Consider the following 16,653-nt stretch of genomic DNA (forward strand, 5'->3'; position numbering starts at 1 on the left):
GAGGAAAAAAAAAAACTGGTATGGAAAAATCACATATGAAGGCAGAGAGAGAAATCAGCATTTCCATCTGAAAGGCACAGAATTTCCATGGTCTTCCCACTACCATTCTAGATAGATTTTTAAACATTCATATCTGTGTACCTTTGTTAAATGGATTTGCTTTGCTCTTTTGAAATGAAAAAGATCTCTACCAATCATTCAAAATCCCCCAGTTTATTAAAAGAAAAATAAACTGAGAAATTGACAATACATTAACATATGACCACCCAAATTTATATATCAATAGTATTTAATTCCACATACTATATCAAAGGCACAATTACTCATTTAATTAAAAAGTTTAGGCAATCCAGACATAAGTCAAGTTTTAAAGGTACAGTAGCAAACAGCCGTTTAATTTTAAATGCCAGAGAGAGAGAGAGTGGAAAATGGGCTTGATATATATGTTATGCATGCTTGTTCCTTACCTGAAATACGACACGTGATTTCTCCAATAGATATGTCCTCATGTTCGCGCCAATAATGTGATACTTCTTATCAAAGCCAATCTCAATGTATTTCCCAAAACGACTGCTATTGTCATTTCTGGTGGTCTTGGCGTTACCGATGGACTAGAAATGAGTGGAGAAAAGACATCAGTTTGAGTGCAAGTACCAGACTGACCTATGAGTTTCTTTGTTTTTTTTTTGACAGAAGAGGACAGGGTTAAAAGTTTAAGGAGCGCACAGAGAGGTTATTGATTAAAAACACAGGGACAGCAAGATCATGTGTGTGGGAGACAACACACAGTGTTGCCTCTCTGGGTCTCAAAAGCAGGTCAGGAAGTTGATACCGCCTCCCCCACAGAGCAGAAACCTGGTGATGAACACTATCAGAATCAGCAAGTAGCGAGCTTCTGAATGAGCAGCATCCTTATAAGGCACAAATTCATTAATCTGACTAAACAAGCTTAGGTCATACATCATGAAACTTAATGATAATATGGTACAAACTTTGCTGAAGTAATTGTTTTGATATTATTATTTTAGCTTAAGTATTTGTACCACCTCATACAGTTATATTATGTGTAAAAAATACATAAATAAACTTTTATTATTTATTTTACCACAAAATGTATTGCTCCATCAGTGCTCAATAAGACAATACACATTGTTTCAGCAATCGTATATTATGGGAGTAGTGAAAGACAGATTTTCTTTAAAGGGGTCATGAACTAAGAAACCAAAATGCCCTTGACCTTTTAGCCTCGTTCAGACTGTCAGCAAAAATCCGATTTTGTACATATCCAGAAGGAATCTGATTTGAATAACTGACTGTCCACACAGCATATCGCAACTGTTCACATCCGATTTGTGTGTCCATAAGCGCTCTTTCGTTTTTACTGAATGTGCATTGGTTTCTATGGTAATGTCGCTGCGTTGTTATGCCTACGGTAAAAACAACAGTAACAGCAATACAGTTTGCAATACAGATGTTATCATCCCGTCGCGGTTGTGCTGTAGTATTATATTTCGTCTTGTGAGGCAGCGGCAGAAACGCAGGAAGCTGGAATGTGTTTGGAATTCCGTGCTGCGGTCTCCGATACTTTGCTTTATTTAATTTTTTTGTCTCCGCTACTTTCAAAACACAAAGAGGTATGTATGCTAGCAGTATATAGTTTTTTTCCAATTGACTTGCACTTCGCAACTACACGAGCTTGTTTCTGCAAAGATGTTTAGCATGTTTTCTACAAAAACGTCTGACGTGTTTACGTTTTACGCGGCGTGAGGACGTGAAAAAGCTACGCTAAATCCGATCAGACCGGTCAGACTGAAACGGATTTCCAGAAATGCGATTTGAATAGGATACCAAACCACATACGAATGTAGCTTGAAACGGATTTGCACAAATCGGATTTCATGTAGTTCGTTGCTGTTCAGACTATTTAAATATGATTGGATTTCAATCGGATTTGCACAAAAATCGGATTTGGGCTGACAGTCTGAATGAGGCTTTTGACATTTAAGACATCATAAAAACATCCTGTAAGTTTCAGAACTCAAAACGTTCTTGTTAGTCTAAAAATAGCTTATATTGAAGGCAGTCTGTCAAACCGACAGCTTTTGGAATGTTCTAATCTATGATGTAATAGTGTGGCTAAACACCACCTCCAAAGAAGAAGATCAACGTCTGCTTCTACATCACTGCCTGTTTAGCCCCACCCACCGATTTGTGCATGTAGTGTTTATGAGAGAGACCAACGTGCAGGTCTATGCAGAAACCAAACAATAAAGATGGCCCCGAAGACAACAAGTCTTTGCATTGCCTTCCTTCTGATCCCAACATTAGGAAAGACTGGATGAACTTTATTTTTAATGAAGTTCCAGACCGCGTCAGTGAGAACTTGGTCCTTTGGTAACTTAATTTTACAGCTGATTTGTTTACAAACAAAGCATAATTTGACGCAGGATTTCAGAAAGATTGGAACTAAAAGACAATGCTGTGCTGACTAAACTGGGTCCGAGAGTAATGTCGCAACACACAAGTGTAACTGTTTTCATTACATTTATTTTACATTTAAAGTGTGCCTTTAGCCCATTTGTACCATATTCTAATAAGTTGAAACTTGTCTTGCATTGCACAACATAAACGAGGTACAACAGCCCATTTGAAAAATTTTTAAATAATTTTTATTGGTAATTTTCAGTATGGAATGAATAATTTGACTGTTTAATCAGCACTTTTTCTGCTTTTGTCTGTGAAGGATATATGGAATACTGCCATAAACACTAAATAATCAGTTATGTGCATTCACATCTGGAGTTCCTATGATGCTTTAGCATCCTAAAGTTTATATGAAATAGTTTCTGAAACAGTGATTGTGTATGTTTTTAAGTATGCTGAAAAAAATTTGAGTTGAGGACAGCAGAGAAGGTCCTATGAGGTTTCATGTTAATACTAAATTTACACTAATACATATGCGAGTACTCATACACACATATGCACACTCTCTCTGCTGCTGTTCCGAGGGAAATGAGCCCTGGGGAGGTGAGGACCATGCAGTGAAGGGCAAATATAATGCTCTGAACAAGACACTCATGTTCAGCCAGTGAGCTCTTAGTCTCTCAGCCCAAGGGGTTTGGCTCTCTGAGATATGAATGTCTGTATTATTAAAAGCCCTTCATAAAAACAAACAGCCCAAGTCTCAGTACTGAGTCCAGAATGACGCACTTATCTAGTGATGCAGGAAAAACTCACCTCCATGATGGGGTTGGATGCCAGAACTTTTTGTTCCACATTGGCTTCGCTGGCAGAGCCACTGACCGTAGCAAAGTAACGCATGGCATATTTGGCTGAAACAGTTTTCCCTGCTCCAGATTCTCCACTCACAATGATGGACTGATTCCTCTCATCCCTGAATGATGTGAAAAGAACACAAGATAAATGAAAGGAAAAAATAATAAGTTCTACTTTTTTGAAGAAGAAAATGTGAGTGGTGTTTGTCCATCTAAAACTATTGCAAAACTATCCAACTAAAAAGAACTAAAGTTGTTTCTACACAATGATAGGGCATTGCTGGAGGTTACTAGGGTTTCTGGATGGCTGTCACTCAGCTGCTAAGTGTTGTGAGTGGTTCCTATGGTGTTCTGGGGTTATAGGACTGAGGACAAATGAAATTTTCAGACAGACAGGTCCAGTTGTGGAAACCATTGCAGCTGCATTGAGAAGAAGCGAGACCCAAGAAAATGAGCGAGAGAAACATTACCGTGGCTGGTCTATTTTTGGCTGGGCTACAGTGAGCAACATCCTGACCTACAAACCTTCTCTTCAGATTGAACAGTATAGCATATACTCACACACTTGACTACTGACAGTAAAACCAGAGACATACTCTTTGCAAATGTGAATGCTTTGTAATGCAATGCAAGCACAGTTTCACTGAACATACTTTACCTAAACAGATAGTTCACCTAAAGTTGAAAAGACTGTCATTTAACCAACCTTATGCCATTCCAAACCTGTATGACTTTCTTCAGTGGAGCACAAAAAAAAAAATGATATTATGCAAAATGTTTAAGGGTTTTTTGTCCATTCAATGAAACTCAATGGGCTCTATTCTTGGTGGTCTAACATTCTTTAAATCTTTTGTGTTCCAAAGAATGAAGAAATTCATGTTTGGATCACAATACCCATTCAAACTGCAGTTGGTCTATGATAAATACAGACACAAGTAAAAACATGAACATACTGGGGAGCTGCTTTACAGCTGAAAATGAAGTTTCTAACGACGTATGCTGTTCTGTGTCAGCAGCACCGTTTGCAGATACAGTGGTGTGAAAAAGTGTTGGCCCCCTTCCTGATTTTTGATTTTTTTGCATGTTTGTCACACTTTAATGTTTCAGATCATCAAACAAATTTAACCCTCTGGGGTCTGAGGGTGTTTTGGGGGCCTGGAGAACTTTCGACATGCCCTGACATTTGTGCTTTTTTCAGTTGCTTATAAAAATCTAAATGGCTAAAGTCTAATAACACTGTAAACAGCACAAACTATTATTGGGCTACAATAATATGTTAGCAGCATTTATGTACATGATTGTGTTTTTGAGAAATCAACGTTTATGCGTGGTTAGTGAAAAACTAAAATTTTTAAGTCACTGAAATAAGACCATAAAACACATACAGAACAATTGTTCACAAGACATTTGAGAACTGGATCTTGTAGCCTAGAATTTTTGCTTCAAAATTATGTGAAAATCATCTTGTTTATTTGCTCACAGAAAACAATACAAGATTTAAATTTTTAAAGACATGTTTTGTGATTGAAAGCCAATATGTGAGGGAGTGGTAATTTTCACCTGAGAGACAAAGGGCCCTCCCCTAAAGGCTGCTAATGGGCCATCAGTGTGACTGTGACTTTGAGGCAGGTAAGAGAGAATGTGAAGAGATTGAAAAAAATGGGTTTTTAAAATTATTTTATTTTATTTACAACACAGTATAATCAAAACATACATAATGAATGTCAAAAGACACATTATTGTGCACACTGATCTAACCACAGAGATGTGAACAGACTTTGAGTCATTCCTGCAACAGATTCTGTTCAACAAGTGAAACAGGTAAATCATACCTGATATTTACGCGTTATTTAAGTGTTTCTGCTACTTTCCATGGATTCAAGAAGAAAAAATCATTATCAGTAGTCAAGGATCTTGTTTTACCATAGAATATCAGTGTAGTTGAACTTCTGATGTTGGTGCAGCGCTCTCAGAGGAAACCAGTTGGAAGAGACTGAAAGTCAGCAGGATTCATCATTTGTGGTGCAGGTGTCTGATTCAATAAAATACAAACAACCAAAAAAATAAAAAACATTTGTGAGCATGTTTATATCAGGATTTCAAACATTTTAGTCAGGAATTATAGTTTGGGGAAAACCCAACTATGATTTTGTAGTTATATAGCCATCCTGAACATCATGTATGTGTCATGGTCGGCTGAAGAGATGAGGAAACAGTATGCAAGTGAAACAGAGTTTATTTTACAGATGAAGTGAGACACCGACAGGATTGAGGAATGGAGTGACACAGTACTGGATGGGCACACAGTGAAGTGGAGTGGTGGTGAAGACAGGAACCGACAGTGACAGCAAACCTCCAGACACGGGATGAGGACACGACGACACCAACACGAACTCCGATCCACAACACCAAACAGATCCACCGACGACGAGATGAAGAAGTGGAGACACTGTAGCAGGGAGACATCCAGGAACGATCTGACAGCGGAGAGGAGAAAGAGGTGAGTATTTAAGGCCACGGGAAATGAGCAACAGCTGGCGCGATTGACGAGGCACAGCTGAGGGAAGTGAGCGGATGATGGCTCGGCCACGCCCCCACACGTACAGCACGCACACACATGACAAACCACGGGACAAAGAGAGACCGCGGATGGGTGAACCGTGACAGTATGATTTTATAGTATAGAAGATATGATTCTGCAGTCATAGACTCACGCATGCTTTGTACTATAAAAGGATGTACTTCGTACTATAAAAAAATATATTTTATATCTGAGAACTAATTGTTATTGTTTAGCACTCTATCAAAATATATTTGTGAACACATTATTAATAATAAACATGGTCTAAACTTTCTTATATGCTTAGCATTCATCGTGTTGTAGTTTGGGAAAAACCCAACTAGTAATGTGTTCAAGTTTATGTCACAATAACACGTTAACTAATGCAAAACATAAACATTACTTACTCGTCAGATCGATCTTCTCTACTTGATGAACTCTTGCTCTTAGTTTGAGGGAAATCCAGCCTTTACTCAGCGCGTCTTCCAGAAACGAACAGTATAGCAGCGATGAACTCTTCACTCCTGACCCTTTGTTTATGTTGGGCGTCTCCATGCGTGCGGATCACATGGTTATTTACATGTGAACACGAGGGGGTGGGATCCCATTAAAAATAATGAGTTAGACGGGACAGACTGAACATCGTGTTGGTTTCATACGGATTACTTCATCACAGAATATTTGTTTTACTTCTTTTGAAAGAAGACACTTCAAGCTTTCTATAGATATAACTCATGTCTGTGTGTTGAGTATTCGCTGAGTTACACTTCATTTTAGTGACGCGTTTCTGAAAACAGATTGCGGAGACGGAGAAGACAGAGAGCGCACCCTGTTTGTTTTCTTTATTCTTCAAAAGCACAAAGTTTAGTTGTTATTTTGAGTGAATACAAATAAAAGTAGACCCCTTAAAGATTCGAATGGTGTATTGCTCTTCTCTGAACGATCAAAAATGGCAGAGTAATTCAAGCTCATTTCTGCCTTATCAGGAAAATCTGCCACAAAACGCGTATACGCGTTTGTCGGCCCCAGAGGGTTAAATATTAATCAAAGATAACACAAGTAAACACAACATGCAGTTTTTAAATGAAGGGTTTTTTTTATGCAGGGAAACCAAAATCCAAACCCACATGGCCCTGTGTGAAAAAGTGTTTGCCCAGTCAGTTATTCATAGCTTCGTAAAATTACGGTTGAACCACTGATGTCGCATGGATTATTATAACAATGTCCTTACTACATTTCTGGACCATGATCATGTTAGGATCCTTGCCGTCTCTGGGAGGGTCAGAAATCTCTCGGAATTAATCAAAAATACCTTAATTTGTGTTCCAAAGATGAACGAAGGTCTTACAAGTTTGGAATGATATGAGGGTGAGTAATTAATGACAGAATTTTAATTTAAAATTTAAATTCTGTCATCATTTACTCACCCTCAAGTAGTTCCAAACCTGTATGAATTTCTTTGTTCTGCCGAACACAAAGGAAGATATTTTGAAGAAAGTTTGTAACCAGGCTGTTTGGGGCACCATTGACTTCCATAGTAGGAAAAAAAATACTATGGAAATCAATGGTGCCCCAGAACTGCTCTGTTTCCCACAATCTTCAGAAAATCTTCCTTGTGTTCGGCAGATCCACACAATCAAGAATTCTGTGTGAAATTTGCATCGGCTTCAATTATGCGAATTTGCCACACTGAACCATAGAAAACTGCTTGGTTTGAAATTGACTTTTGTTTGAAATGTGCTTGATATCTACACTACTGATAATAGACATTGGATCAGTTTTGGTAAATTAAACATGTTTTTACCCCTGAGCAAAAAATAAAAACTGATCTTCACCATGAGTATATTAGGGCCTTATCCAGGTAGCTACCAAGCAGCGACAGTTTAATTAAATTTAATTTGCTCAATCCCACCTGGCCATCTGTTTGTAAGCCTCTTCTGCCACTGCAAAGATGTGAGGGTCCATGTCACCCATATTCTGCCCACTGTACGCATTAATGATGTCAGTTCCATAGATGGGTAGAGTCTCATATGGGTTTATAGCGACTAGAACAATACCTGGGTCAAACAATAAAAAAAACAGTAATTTTTTTATTGTTTAAAAAAAAAGTAAAAGCTCAATAATTCTAGACAAATTAAGTGTATATGTCTTGTATGTGTGTGTGTGTTTACCGCAGTATGTGTAGATGAGTTTGGAATCAATGAAGCGCACTTTCAGATTGTGTAACACAGCAGGCTCGTGAAGGTAACTAAGAGCTGTCAGGTCATTTTCTCCCACCAGGATATCAGGGTTACGGAGGTGTGGTAAGTTGTTTGTCTTCTGGTCCAATTTGTACTCCAGTTCCTGAATAACACAATTCACAGCATAACAAATTACAGTCATGGCCAAAAAGTGGCTAAAGACTCTCCAAGGACCACAGCTGGAGAATCGCATAAAATAGTTGAGTCTCAGGGTCAGAATACCTTAAAAAAAAAGAAAGGCAAACAGCCCCTACATCACCACATGTTGTTTGGGAGGGCTTCAAGAAAAATGATCCTAACTCATCCAAAAACAAACTCCAGCATATTCAGTTATCAGACACGACTGGAACTTCAAATGGGACGGGCTTCTATGGTCAGATGAAACTAAAAAAATTAGCATTTTAGCAGCAAACACTCCAGATGGGTATGGTGAACACAGGGATAAAAAGTACCGCATGTGTACAATGAAATATACTGCTGTATTTTTTATGTTGTGGGCCTATATTTCTGCTGAAGGTCCTGGACATCTTGTTTAGACACATGGCATCATGGATTCTATCAAATACCAACAGATAAAAAAAAATCAATAAGTGACTGACTGAAATCTTATAATGGGCCATGTTTTGATCTTCCAACCGTACAATAATCCAAACACAAACCTCAAAAACAACACAAAAATGGGTCACTGAGAACAAAACCGTGCTTCTGCTATGGCCATTCCAGTCCTCTGACCTGAACCCTGTAGAAAATGAGTGAGTTGAACTGAAGAGAAGAAGCACCGTCATGGAGCTGTGAATCTAAAGGATCTGGAGTGATTCTGGATGAAGGAATGGTCTCTGATCTCTTGTCAGGTGTTCTCTAACCTCATCAGGCATTATAGGAGAACATTTAGAGCTGTTAAACTGGCAAATGGAGGTTTCAAAAAGTATTGAATAAAAGGGTGCCGTTAATTGTGGCCAATGTGTATTAGAGAAAAACATTTATTTCAAAATGATATTTCTCCCCATTTTAAATTCTTATTATCCAATGAAAGGTTAGATTTTTGTGATTTTTTTCAATAAAAGATCAAAAGGATTAATAATGCAGATACATTTTCACAGCCTTCTTTTATCATATTTACCAAGGGTGCCAATATTTTTGGCCATGACTGTATATGACAGTTTGGGTTTTAAAAGGAAACCAGCATCATCTGATGTCAGACGATCGTTTTTTGTGAGGAACAGATTGAAAAACTCATTCACGTTTCAGCATTTTCAAACCTGACTTGTTGCGATCGGTCACAAGCCAAAAGATAATCAATGTAATTTGACATTACCGACCTCTGATGCTATCATCGTTTGGAAGTGATCTGTCAAAAATCCGCAAAACATCTCTGAAATAAACAAATCTGATATATACACAAATTAAATTGATTTGAATCAACATGACTGCCTTTTTTAAATAACACATGAACTAGTTCTCTGAATCTTAATTTAGAGTTTAGAGATGGAATGGAATTCAGCGCAATGAGATAATAAAGTCATCAGATAAATACACCACATTAATAGAAATGACTACAAAGCAGGGTCAGAAATGAATGGGTCTTGAAACAAAAATGGCACCAAAATTAACAAAAAAATACCCTGCAAATTCAAGACAAGGGGGCAAAAATGTCCCTGCACAAGCTAAATCTATTACGGCTGTTATGATTAAAGATAAATGTGAAAATGAATGAAACGTGTCAATTGCATTAGATTTCTATGTTGCACAGATTACATTTCACGATTTGTTTGCAGCATTGAACAGGATAACCAATCAATCAGAGGTGTTTTGATTTGTCACTTGTTTAGTGTGCATGCTCACTGACTGAATTCTGAATTTGCATTTTCAAATGATCTCATCATCCTAAACAACAATGTGCAGAAATGATGTAGGCAAGAGATTAATTTTGCAATGTACACAGTGATTATAATGGGAGTTTCTGTGAAAGTACATAACTTATATTAGTCTGAAGTCATGGGCCGCTTCAGTGTTCTTTGCTCGATTTTTATATAAATTATTCTCAGTTTAAATAGACGTGTTAGCTTTTTTTGTCTTAAACCAGAATTTGACGTGGTATTTCCACAAAAACAAAAATATTTCTATTACTCAACATTAACAATCACGTTAAATTTAAATATTTGACATAAAAACAAATACATTAGCCATAAAAATCGCCTTTTCAAAGTTAATAATTGCCCCTGGAAATCTGCTCCTGGGGGCACATATTGCCCCTTAATGGAAAAGATCATTTCTTACCCTGCTACAAATAATAAAAATACTCCCACCACCCCTTTTACTGTCATTAACTCCCTACAGAGATCACTGAACTGAGAGTTAAGACTCATTTTGACCTAAAGTCATTGTTTGAAGGAATATTCAGGAGTATTTTGCACATAATTGTTAGCAAGACCTATAAATCTATCGTACTGTGAGCAATGCTAATGAAAAGAGTCTGATGAGGCTTATAAACACTCATTACACTAATACACACACGCACACTGACCTTTCCATCCTCCAGCTGTAGCTGCAGTACTCCATCTCCTTGTCTGTAGTCCTTGGTGAGCTCTGCTGACTTCCACACTTCTTCTACATCCGGGATCCAGACCCGTGCATACTGTACAGACAGATTAATCAATTAATATCTCTCACTCACACATTGTTCAGTGAATATTTATTTTTAGTTAACACAGATTTGAGGCATTGTGATTAATCATATAGGAATGTGAGTGAGAGTGGAAAAGAAAAATATTTTGCTGCTAATCATGTCAGCTGATGCAGACAAACATTTAATCACATGACACTGGAACTCAAAAACAGGCTAAAGGTATTCAGAGGGTAATGTAAATTAATATAGATAAAAAAAATAAAAAAATTATATTAATTCAAATCAAAAGAATCATGTATCATGTTGAAAATACCATGTTATGCTAGTTAAACGTGGTGCAAATATTATTTTAAATAATATTTACCATTTTTCTCTAATAAAGTACAGCTGTGGAGATTTGAATCTTCAGTGTCATCCTGTCTAATCTGCCTCATTACTATTATAACTGCATCCATAATAATAAAGACAGAATGCATTCATGACAGAAGACAACCAGTACAGTTCATCTGAGAGAACAACCAGATCCAACCAATAATCTTGATTATACATGACTGACAGAACATGACAAAAGAAACAAAAAAAGTAGTCGCATTTATGACAAGTGAGCAGCACATTTCAGAGCTCCAGACTGTGATATATAATATATATTAAAAAAATATATTTATTTAAAAGTGAAAAACTTTGGGAACACTTTTGAGAGATGACACGAAAATATGAAGAGAATAAAGCAGCATGGATGAGCTATAGCAATCAATTCTGCCAATTGGCTCCAACATGTTTCTGAGTCAGTGAGGTCCGTTTTTCACTCTGTGTGTGTGTGTGTGTGTGTTTTACGTCAGAGTTAGTCACACGGGCCAGATGGGATATGGTCCAGCTTTCCACACCATCATTATAACTCATTCGTGTATGAGGCTCACACAGACACACTGGCACACACAGCCCTTCACCTCAGAAAACTGATCATGCATTTTTAAAATTGAGTCATATTAAAGTCAAAGGTATCAATACAAGTGAAATTTCACAATACCATAGCAAAAATGGAGAACATCCTTTGTTTAGACTGTTAGCAAAAAAGTTTTAAATAAATAAATAAATAAAAAAACTCAATTAAGAAAATACCGCTTTCAGTTTTTGATGCAATTATTCATACTAATTAAGTGGCTAATACTAATTAAGTAAGTGTTTTTTCGCCTGTCAATATCGTTGTTCAATTAATACTATGACATATTCAAGACATTTTTTTTTTCATTTTATATTTGTGTTGTCTCAACACAGTGTTTGTAGTGCCTGATCATAAAAGCCTCTACACAAAATTAAAATAAGTAACGGTATGCAAACAGAAATTAAAATGAAATTAAACATAGAAATGCTTTATATATTTTGTGTGTGTGTGTGTATGTGTGTATATATGTATATATATACATATATACATATATACACATATATATACATATATACATATATACACACATACACACACACACAAAATATATGTATATATATTGTGGCGGGAGGAGCCAACGACAGACACAGTGGGTGTGGCGTCAAGCCTCGGAGAGGTTTTTATTAAACAATAAAAAGGGAAAATAAAGTGTCCAAGGGGAAAAGTGTCCAAATAAATGGGGAATCTGGTGTCCTCGTTGTGCTGCGGGGCTAGTGAAGGAGGGTAGTGTTCGTCAGGGAAGGGTCCAGGGAAGGGGCGGAGTACGGTGGCCGCACGCGCTCCCCTCTCGGGGCCGGGAGCGAGTGGCGGCGGCGTCTCTTGCGCGGCTTCGTCCATCTCCTGGGTTCCCGGCGCTTCTGGGGGATTCGGCGGCCCGGCATCCTGGCCCGTCAGCCGCCTAACGGGTGCGGCAGTCCTCCTCGACGCTCCCTTCCTGGACCCACGAGGACACCAGCGTGCATGCACGGGGAAGAGACCGGTCTCTCGAGGAGAGGCGCACTCGGCGTTTAAACAGCGGCGGTGATGAGGCAAAATTTATTTCACAAAATTGCTCTGTTGGCTGTGGAGTGAAGACATTTACAAATATGATTAAAAGATGAATATGAGACAAAACTACAGAATGTCACATTTTATTATTGGGTGATTCAACACAGATGTTTTACCAGCTAAGAAGTTCAGCACTTTTAGTGTTTCATCCCTCTATCTGATGTGAGCATAAGTATTGGAACAGTTGCCTCTCAGGTCTTTCTAAGTGATTAGCTGTGTCCTGTTGCATTAATTCTTCAGATATTAAAAGCAGGGAATGTGTCGTATCAGTTATATCCATTACTTCTGCATTCTGAATCTTGCATTCGATGATGACACACACAAACCAGGATGAAGACGAGGGAGCTGACTTTGAGAGAAAAGCAAGCAATTTGGATGCTAAAAGAAAAGAGGAAGTCAGTTAGAGCTCTAGCAAAAACAAAGGGCATGGAGAAATCAAGAGTTTGGAAACCACCAGCAACCAACAACTACCTGATCGGCTGAGAAGACAGCAGTAGTTGATGACAGACAAATCATAAAAGCTGTGAAAATGAATCCTAAAAGAGGTGTCTGTAAAATCAACAACAACTTCCAGAAAGCTGGGGTGATGCTCTGACAATCTACTGTCCTCAGGAGACTTTGAAACAGAATTACAGATGCTACACAGCAAGATGCAAACCTCTGACCAGCACCAAAAATAGAAAGGCAAGATTAGAGTTTGCAAAAAAGCACAAAGGTGAGCCAGAAGAGTTTTGGAACCGTGTTTATGGACCAATGAGTCAAAGATGAACCTGATGTGAAACTGAAGTGATGGGAAAGCAAAAATGTGGAGAAAAAAAGGGAACTGCAATGATCCCAAGCATACAGCCTCATCTGTAAAGCATGGTGGAGGTGGTGTCATGGCATGGGCATGCATGGCTGTCTCTGGAACAGGCCCTCTCAACTTTACTGATGACTTAATGTATGATGGCAGTAGCAGAATGAATTTGGAAAGGTACAAAACCATCTTGCCTACCAATATTCAAGAAAATGCCACCAGATTCATTGGGAAGTGCTTCATATTGCATCAGGACAATGACCCAAAACACCACGCCAGTTCAGTCAAGGGATTCATAAGGGCAAAGAAATGGAAAGTCTTAGATTGCCCAAGTCAATCTCCAGATTTAAATCCAAATGAACATGAATTTCACCAGCTGGAGAGGAGGGTAAAGGCAGAAACTCCCCAAAACAAGCAACAATTGGAATTGGCTGCATTAAAGGCTGGGAAAAGCATTTCAAAGGAGTCCAAGAGTCTGGTGATGTCTATGGGTCCCAGACTCACTGCTGTGATTGTGTGCAAGGGATCTGCAACTAAATAATAGCTTTTAATCTTTTATATCCGCCTTATGTTCAACTGTCCCAATACTGATGCTCACATCAATGAGTAGGATGAAAGTGCTGTTCTTTTTATTTGGTAAAACATGTATATGTTGAATCACCCAATAATAAAGTGTGACATTCTGTAGTTTTGTTTCATATTCATCTTTTAATCATATTTGCAAATGTCTTGACTCCACAGCCAACAGAGCAATTCTGTCTTTACTGTTACAATACTTATGGAGGGCACTGTATATATATATATATATACATATATATATATATATATATATATATATATATATATATAAAGCAATCAAGATGAAATTGAAATGCAGACTTTAAGTTAAATTCATGGGGTTGAACAGGAATTACAAACATTTTTATACAATGGATATTTTCAGGGGCTGAAATGTAACTGGACAGATAAATATAATCATAAATAAAATGTTCATTTTTAATATTTTGTTGAGAATTCTTTGCAGGCAATGACTGTTCCAGGCAAGTCTGGAACTCATGGTCATCACCAAAAACTGGGTTTCGTCCTAGTTAGGAACTCTAGGCACACATAGATTTATAAGATGACTGTTTAAAGAGTGATTCATCTGGAATGCAGAAAAATAAATAGACATCTTCATGTACATGTCTCATCCGTATGAACTCTTTAGTAAACATTAGAGAATCACCTATGATGATGCACAATAAATCAGTCTTATGGGCATCACCATAGTGACGGATTGCCCTCGGTGGTGATTGGGGGGCAGGTGTGAATGAGCAGAGGAGATGGGGTTTACCAAATCAATTTAAAAACAAACAGTCAAAACCTATTTTTATCTGTAGTGTTCTATATTCCTTTTAATTATTCCATCATTTCCTTGTTTGCCGCTGCTCTGATTAACAAAATCATTTTTTGTTGACACATCAGAATAACCGACAGAAAACAAACAGACTGTCATACCATCTCCATATCGACGGCATTGTCTGACTTATGGAACTAAGTTATTGGGGTGAATTTATGCTGTGTTTATATTTACTGGTTTATATGTTTTTTATCTGTCCATTAAATCATCATCTTTTGGATAAATTATAAGAAATAACACAGAAACATGCAGAACGTTTAGACCAACTTTCTACATTGAGTAAATCTTTAGCATATGACGACTAAATTTCACCCTTGTGGCAAAGTATTGTCTGCTGTTAGCCATCGGCTAATACACTGGTAGATTTCACTCTTCAGTGACTGAATTAGAATAAGTTTAGCACAGATATATTATCACTGCAGTGCAAGTTGTGTCCTATGATAGATTTAGTTCGCATTAGTTAAGTTAAGTCTATCAGAATTTAGCATCTTTTATATTAACATTTGTAGTAGAAGTATTGTTGAATGACACTGAATGACCAATTATGTCTCAAGCATTAATGCATATATAAATTATATGGTCACACTTTATTTTAAGGTCCAATTCTTACTATTAATAAACAATTAACTATGTCTTTGGCCTCAAACTAATTTAGATATTTAGGAACACAAATTAAGATATTTTTTATAAAATCTGAGAGCTCTCTGACCCTGCATAGACAGCAACACAACTGAAATGTTCCCAGACCCAGAAACGTAGTAAGGACATCGATAAAACAGTCTATGTGACATCAGTGGCTCAACTTCAATTTTGCAAAGCTACGAGAATAATGTTTGTGCGCAAAGAAAACAAAAATAACAATTGATTCAACAATTCTTCTCCAAGAGTTGCCTGCATGCTTTCCCAGGAACATAATCAACGTAATCAGCATTGTTTAAATTCAGCATGTGTGCGCTTTCTCCTGAACGTAAACAACACTGATTATGTTGAATACATTGATTATGAAGTTGAGCAAGTCCTCCCCCCACCCCCTTCTCAGAAATGCATTCCCGCGGCTATGCATGCCGATAGTTTTCCGGGTTGCGTCCTTTGATGGAGTGGCTTAGGAGGGTCTGCTGTCATTATACTGTGCGAGAGTGGCCTCTGCAGGTGGAGATAAACACCTTGTGCTGTCTGTTTTGACACGTAACACAGTGGGAGACTTCAGAGGCTGATTTAAATGCAGCCAACAGAAAATCCTGCCATGCCACAGAGCGCCATTCACATAGTTTTTCATTAAATAACATTATATTTGTCCCAAATCGTTGTCAATGTACAGAATTACTTCACCCTAGGTTGTAAAATTTTGTATTGTGAATTTTTAAGCAAAACATTTGTCTTTCTGTGGCTCTATTAAAGTGTGTATGCTTCATAAAACAGCAGTAATATGTGATACGATCTAGGAAAATCCATTGGATGTCGCGATGGGACGTTTTCAGGAAATTTAAAAAATAGGTAGAATGTCAATTTTTTTGTCAAAATTGGGTTTTCATTAAATTATTATTCTATAACATCTTCTCTGAAAATATCTTGGTAAAATTCACTTGTTTAGTGCAGAAAAATAGCAATTTATTGTGGCAAGCAGAAAACACTGTCAACGCGCTGCAGAAGTGCTTTCTCTTAAAGACAGTTCACCTATCAAAATAAACTAAGTTACATATATAATAAAGGTGTATTAATGTACATTTTCTGCTAGTCCTGTGTGAACTACGGCATGCAAAGTTCGGG

General features: G+C 37.6%; 1 protein-coding gene across 1 annotated transcript in view; it reads right to left on the bottom strand.

Moving 5' to 3' along the window:
- Positions 1-16,653, bottom strand: part of LOC306888312 (unconventional myosin-Va-like) — an 85,024-nt gene that overhangs the window by 54,523 nt on the left and 13,848 nt on the right. Inside the window, exons 2-6 of the mRNA XM_079446527.1 lie at positions 10,600-10,710; positions 8,007-8,178; positions 7,748-7,892; positions 3,238-3,394; positions 468-611 (exon numbers count right to left, since the gene is read on the bottom strand). Of these exons, the coding sequence (XP_079302653.1) occupies positions 468-611; positions 3,238-3,394; positions 7,748-7,892; positions 8,007-8,178; positions 10,600-10,710 (729 nt within the window). The remainder of the gene's footprint in view (positions 1-467; positions 612-3,237; positions 3,395-7,747; positions 7,893-8,006; positions 8,179-10,599; positions 10,711-16,653) is intronic.

The sequence above is a fragment of the Barbus barbus genome (genome assembly GCF_936440315.1).
Source record: "Barbus barbus genome assembly, chromosome: 22".
Taxonomy (NCBI): domain Eukaryota; kingdom Metazoa; phylum Chordata; class Actinopteri; order Cypriniformes; family Cyprinidae; genus Barbus; species Barbus barbus.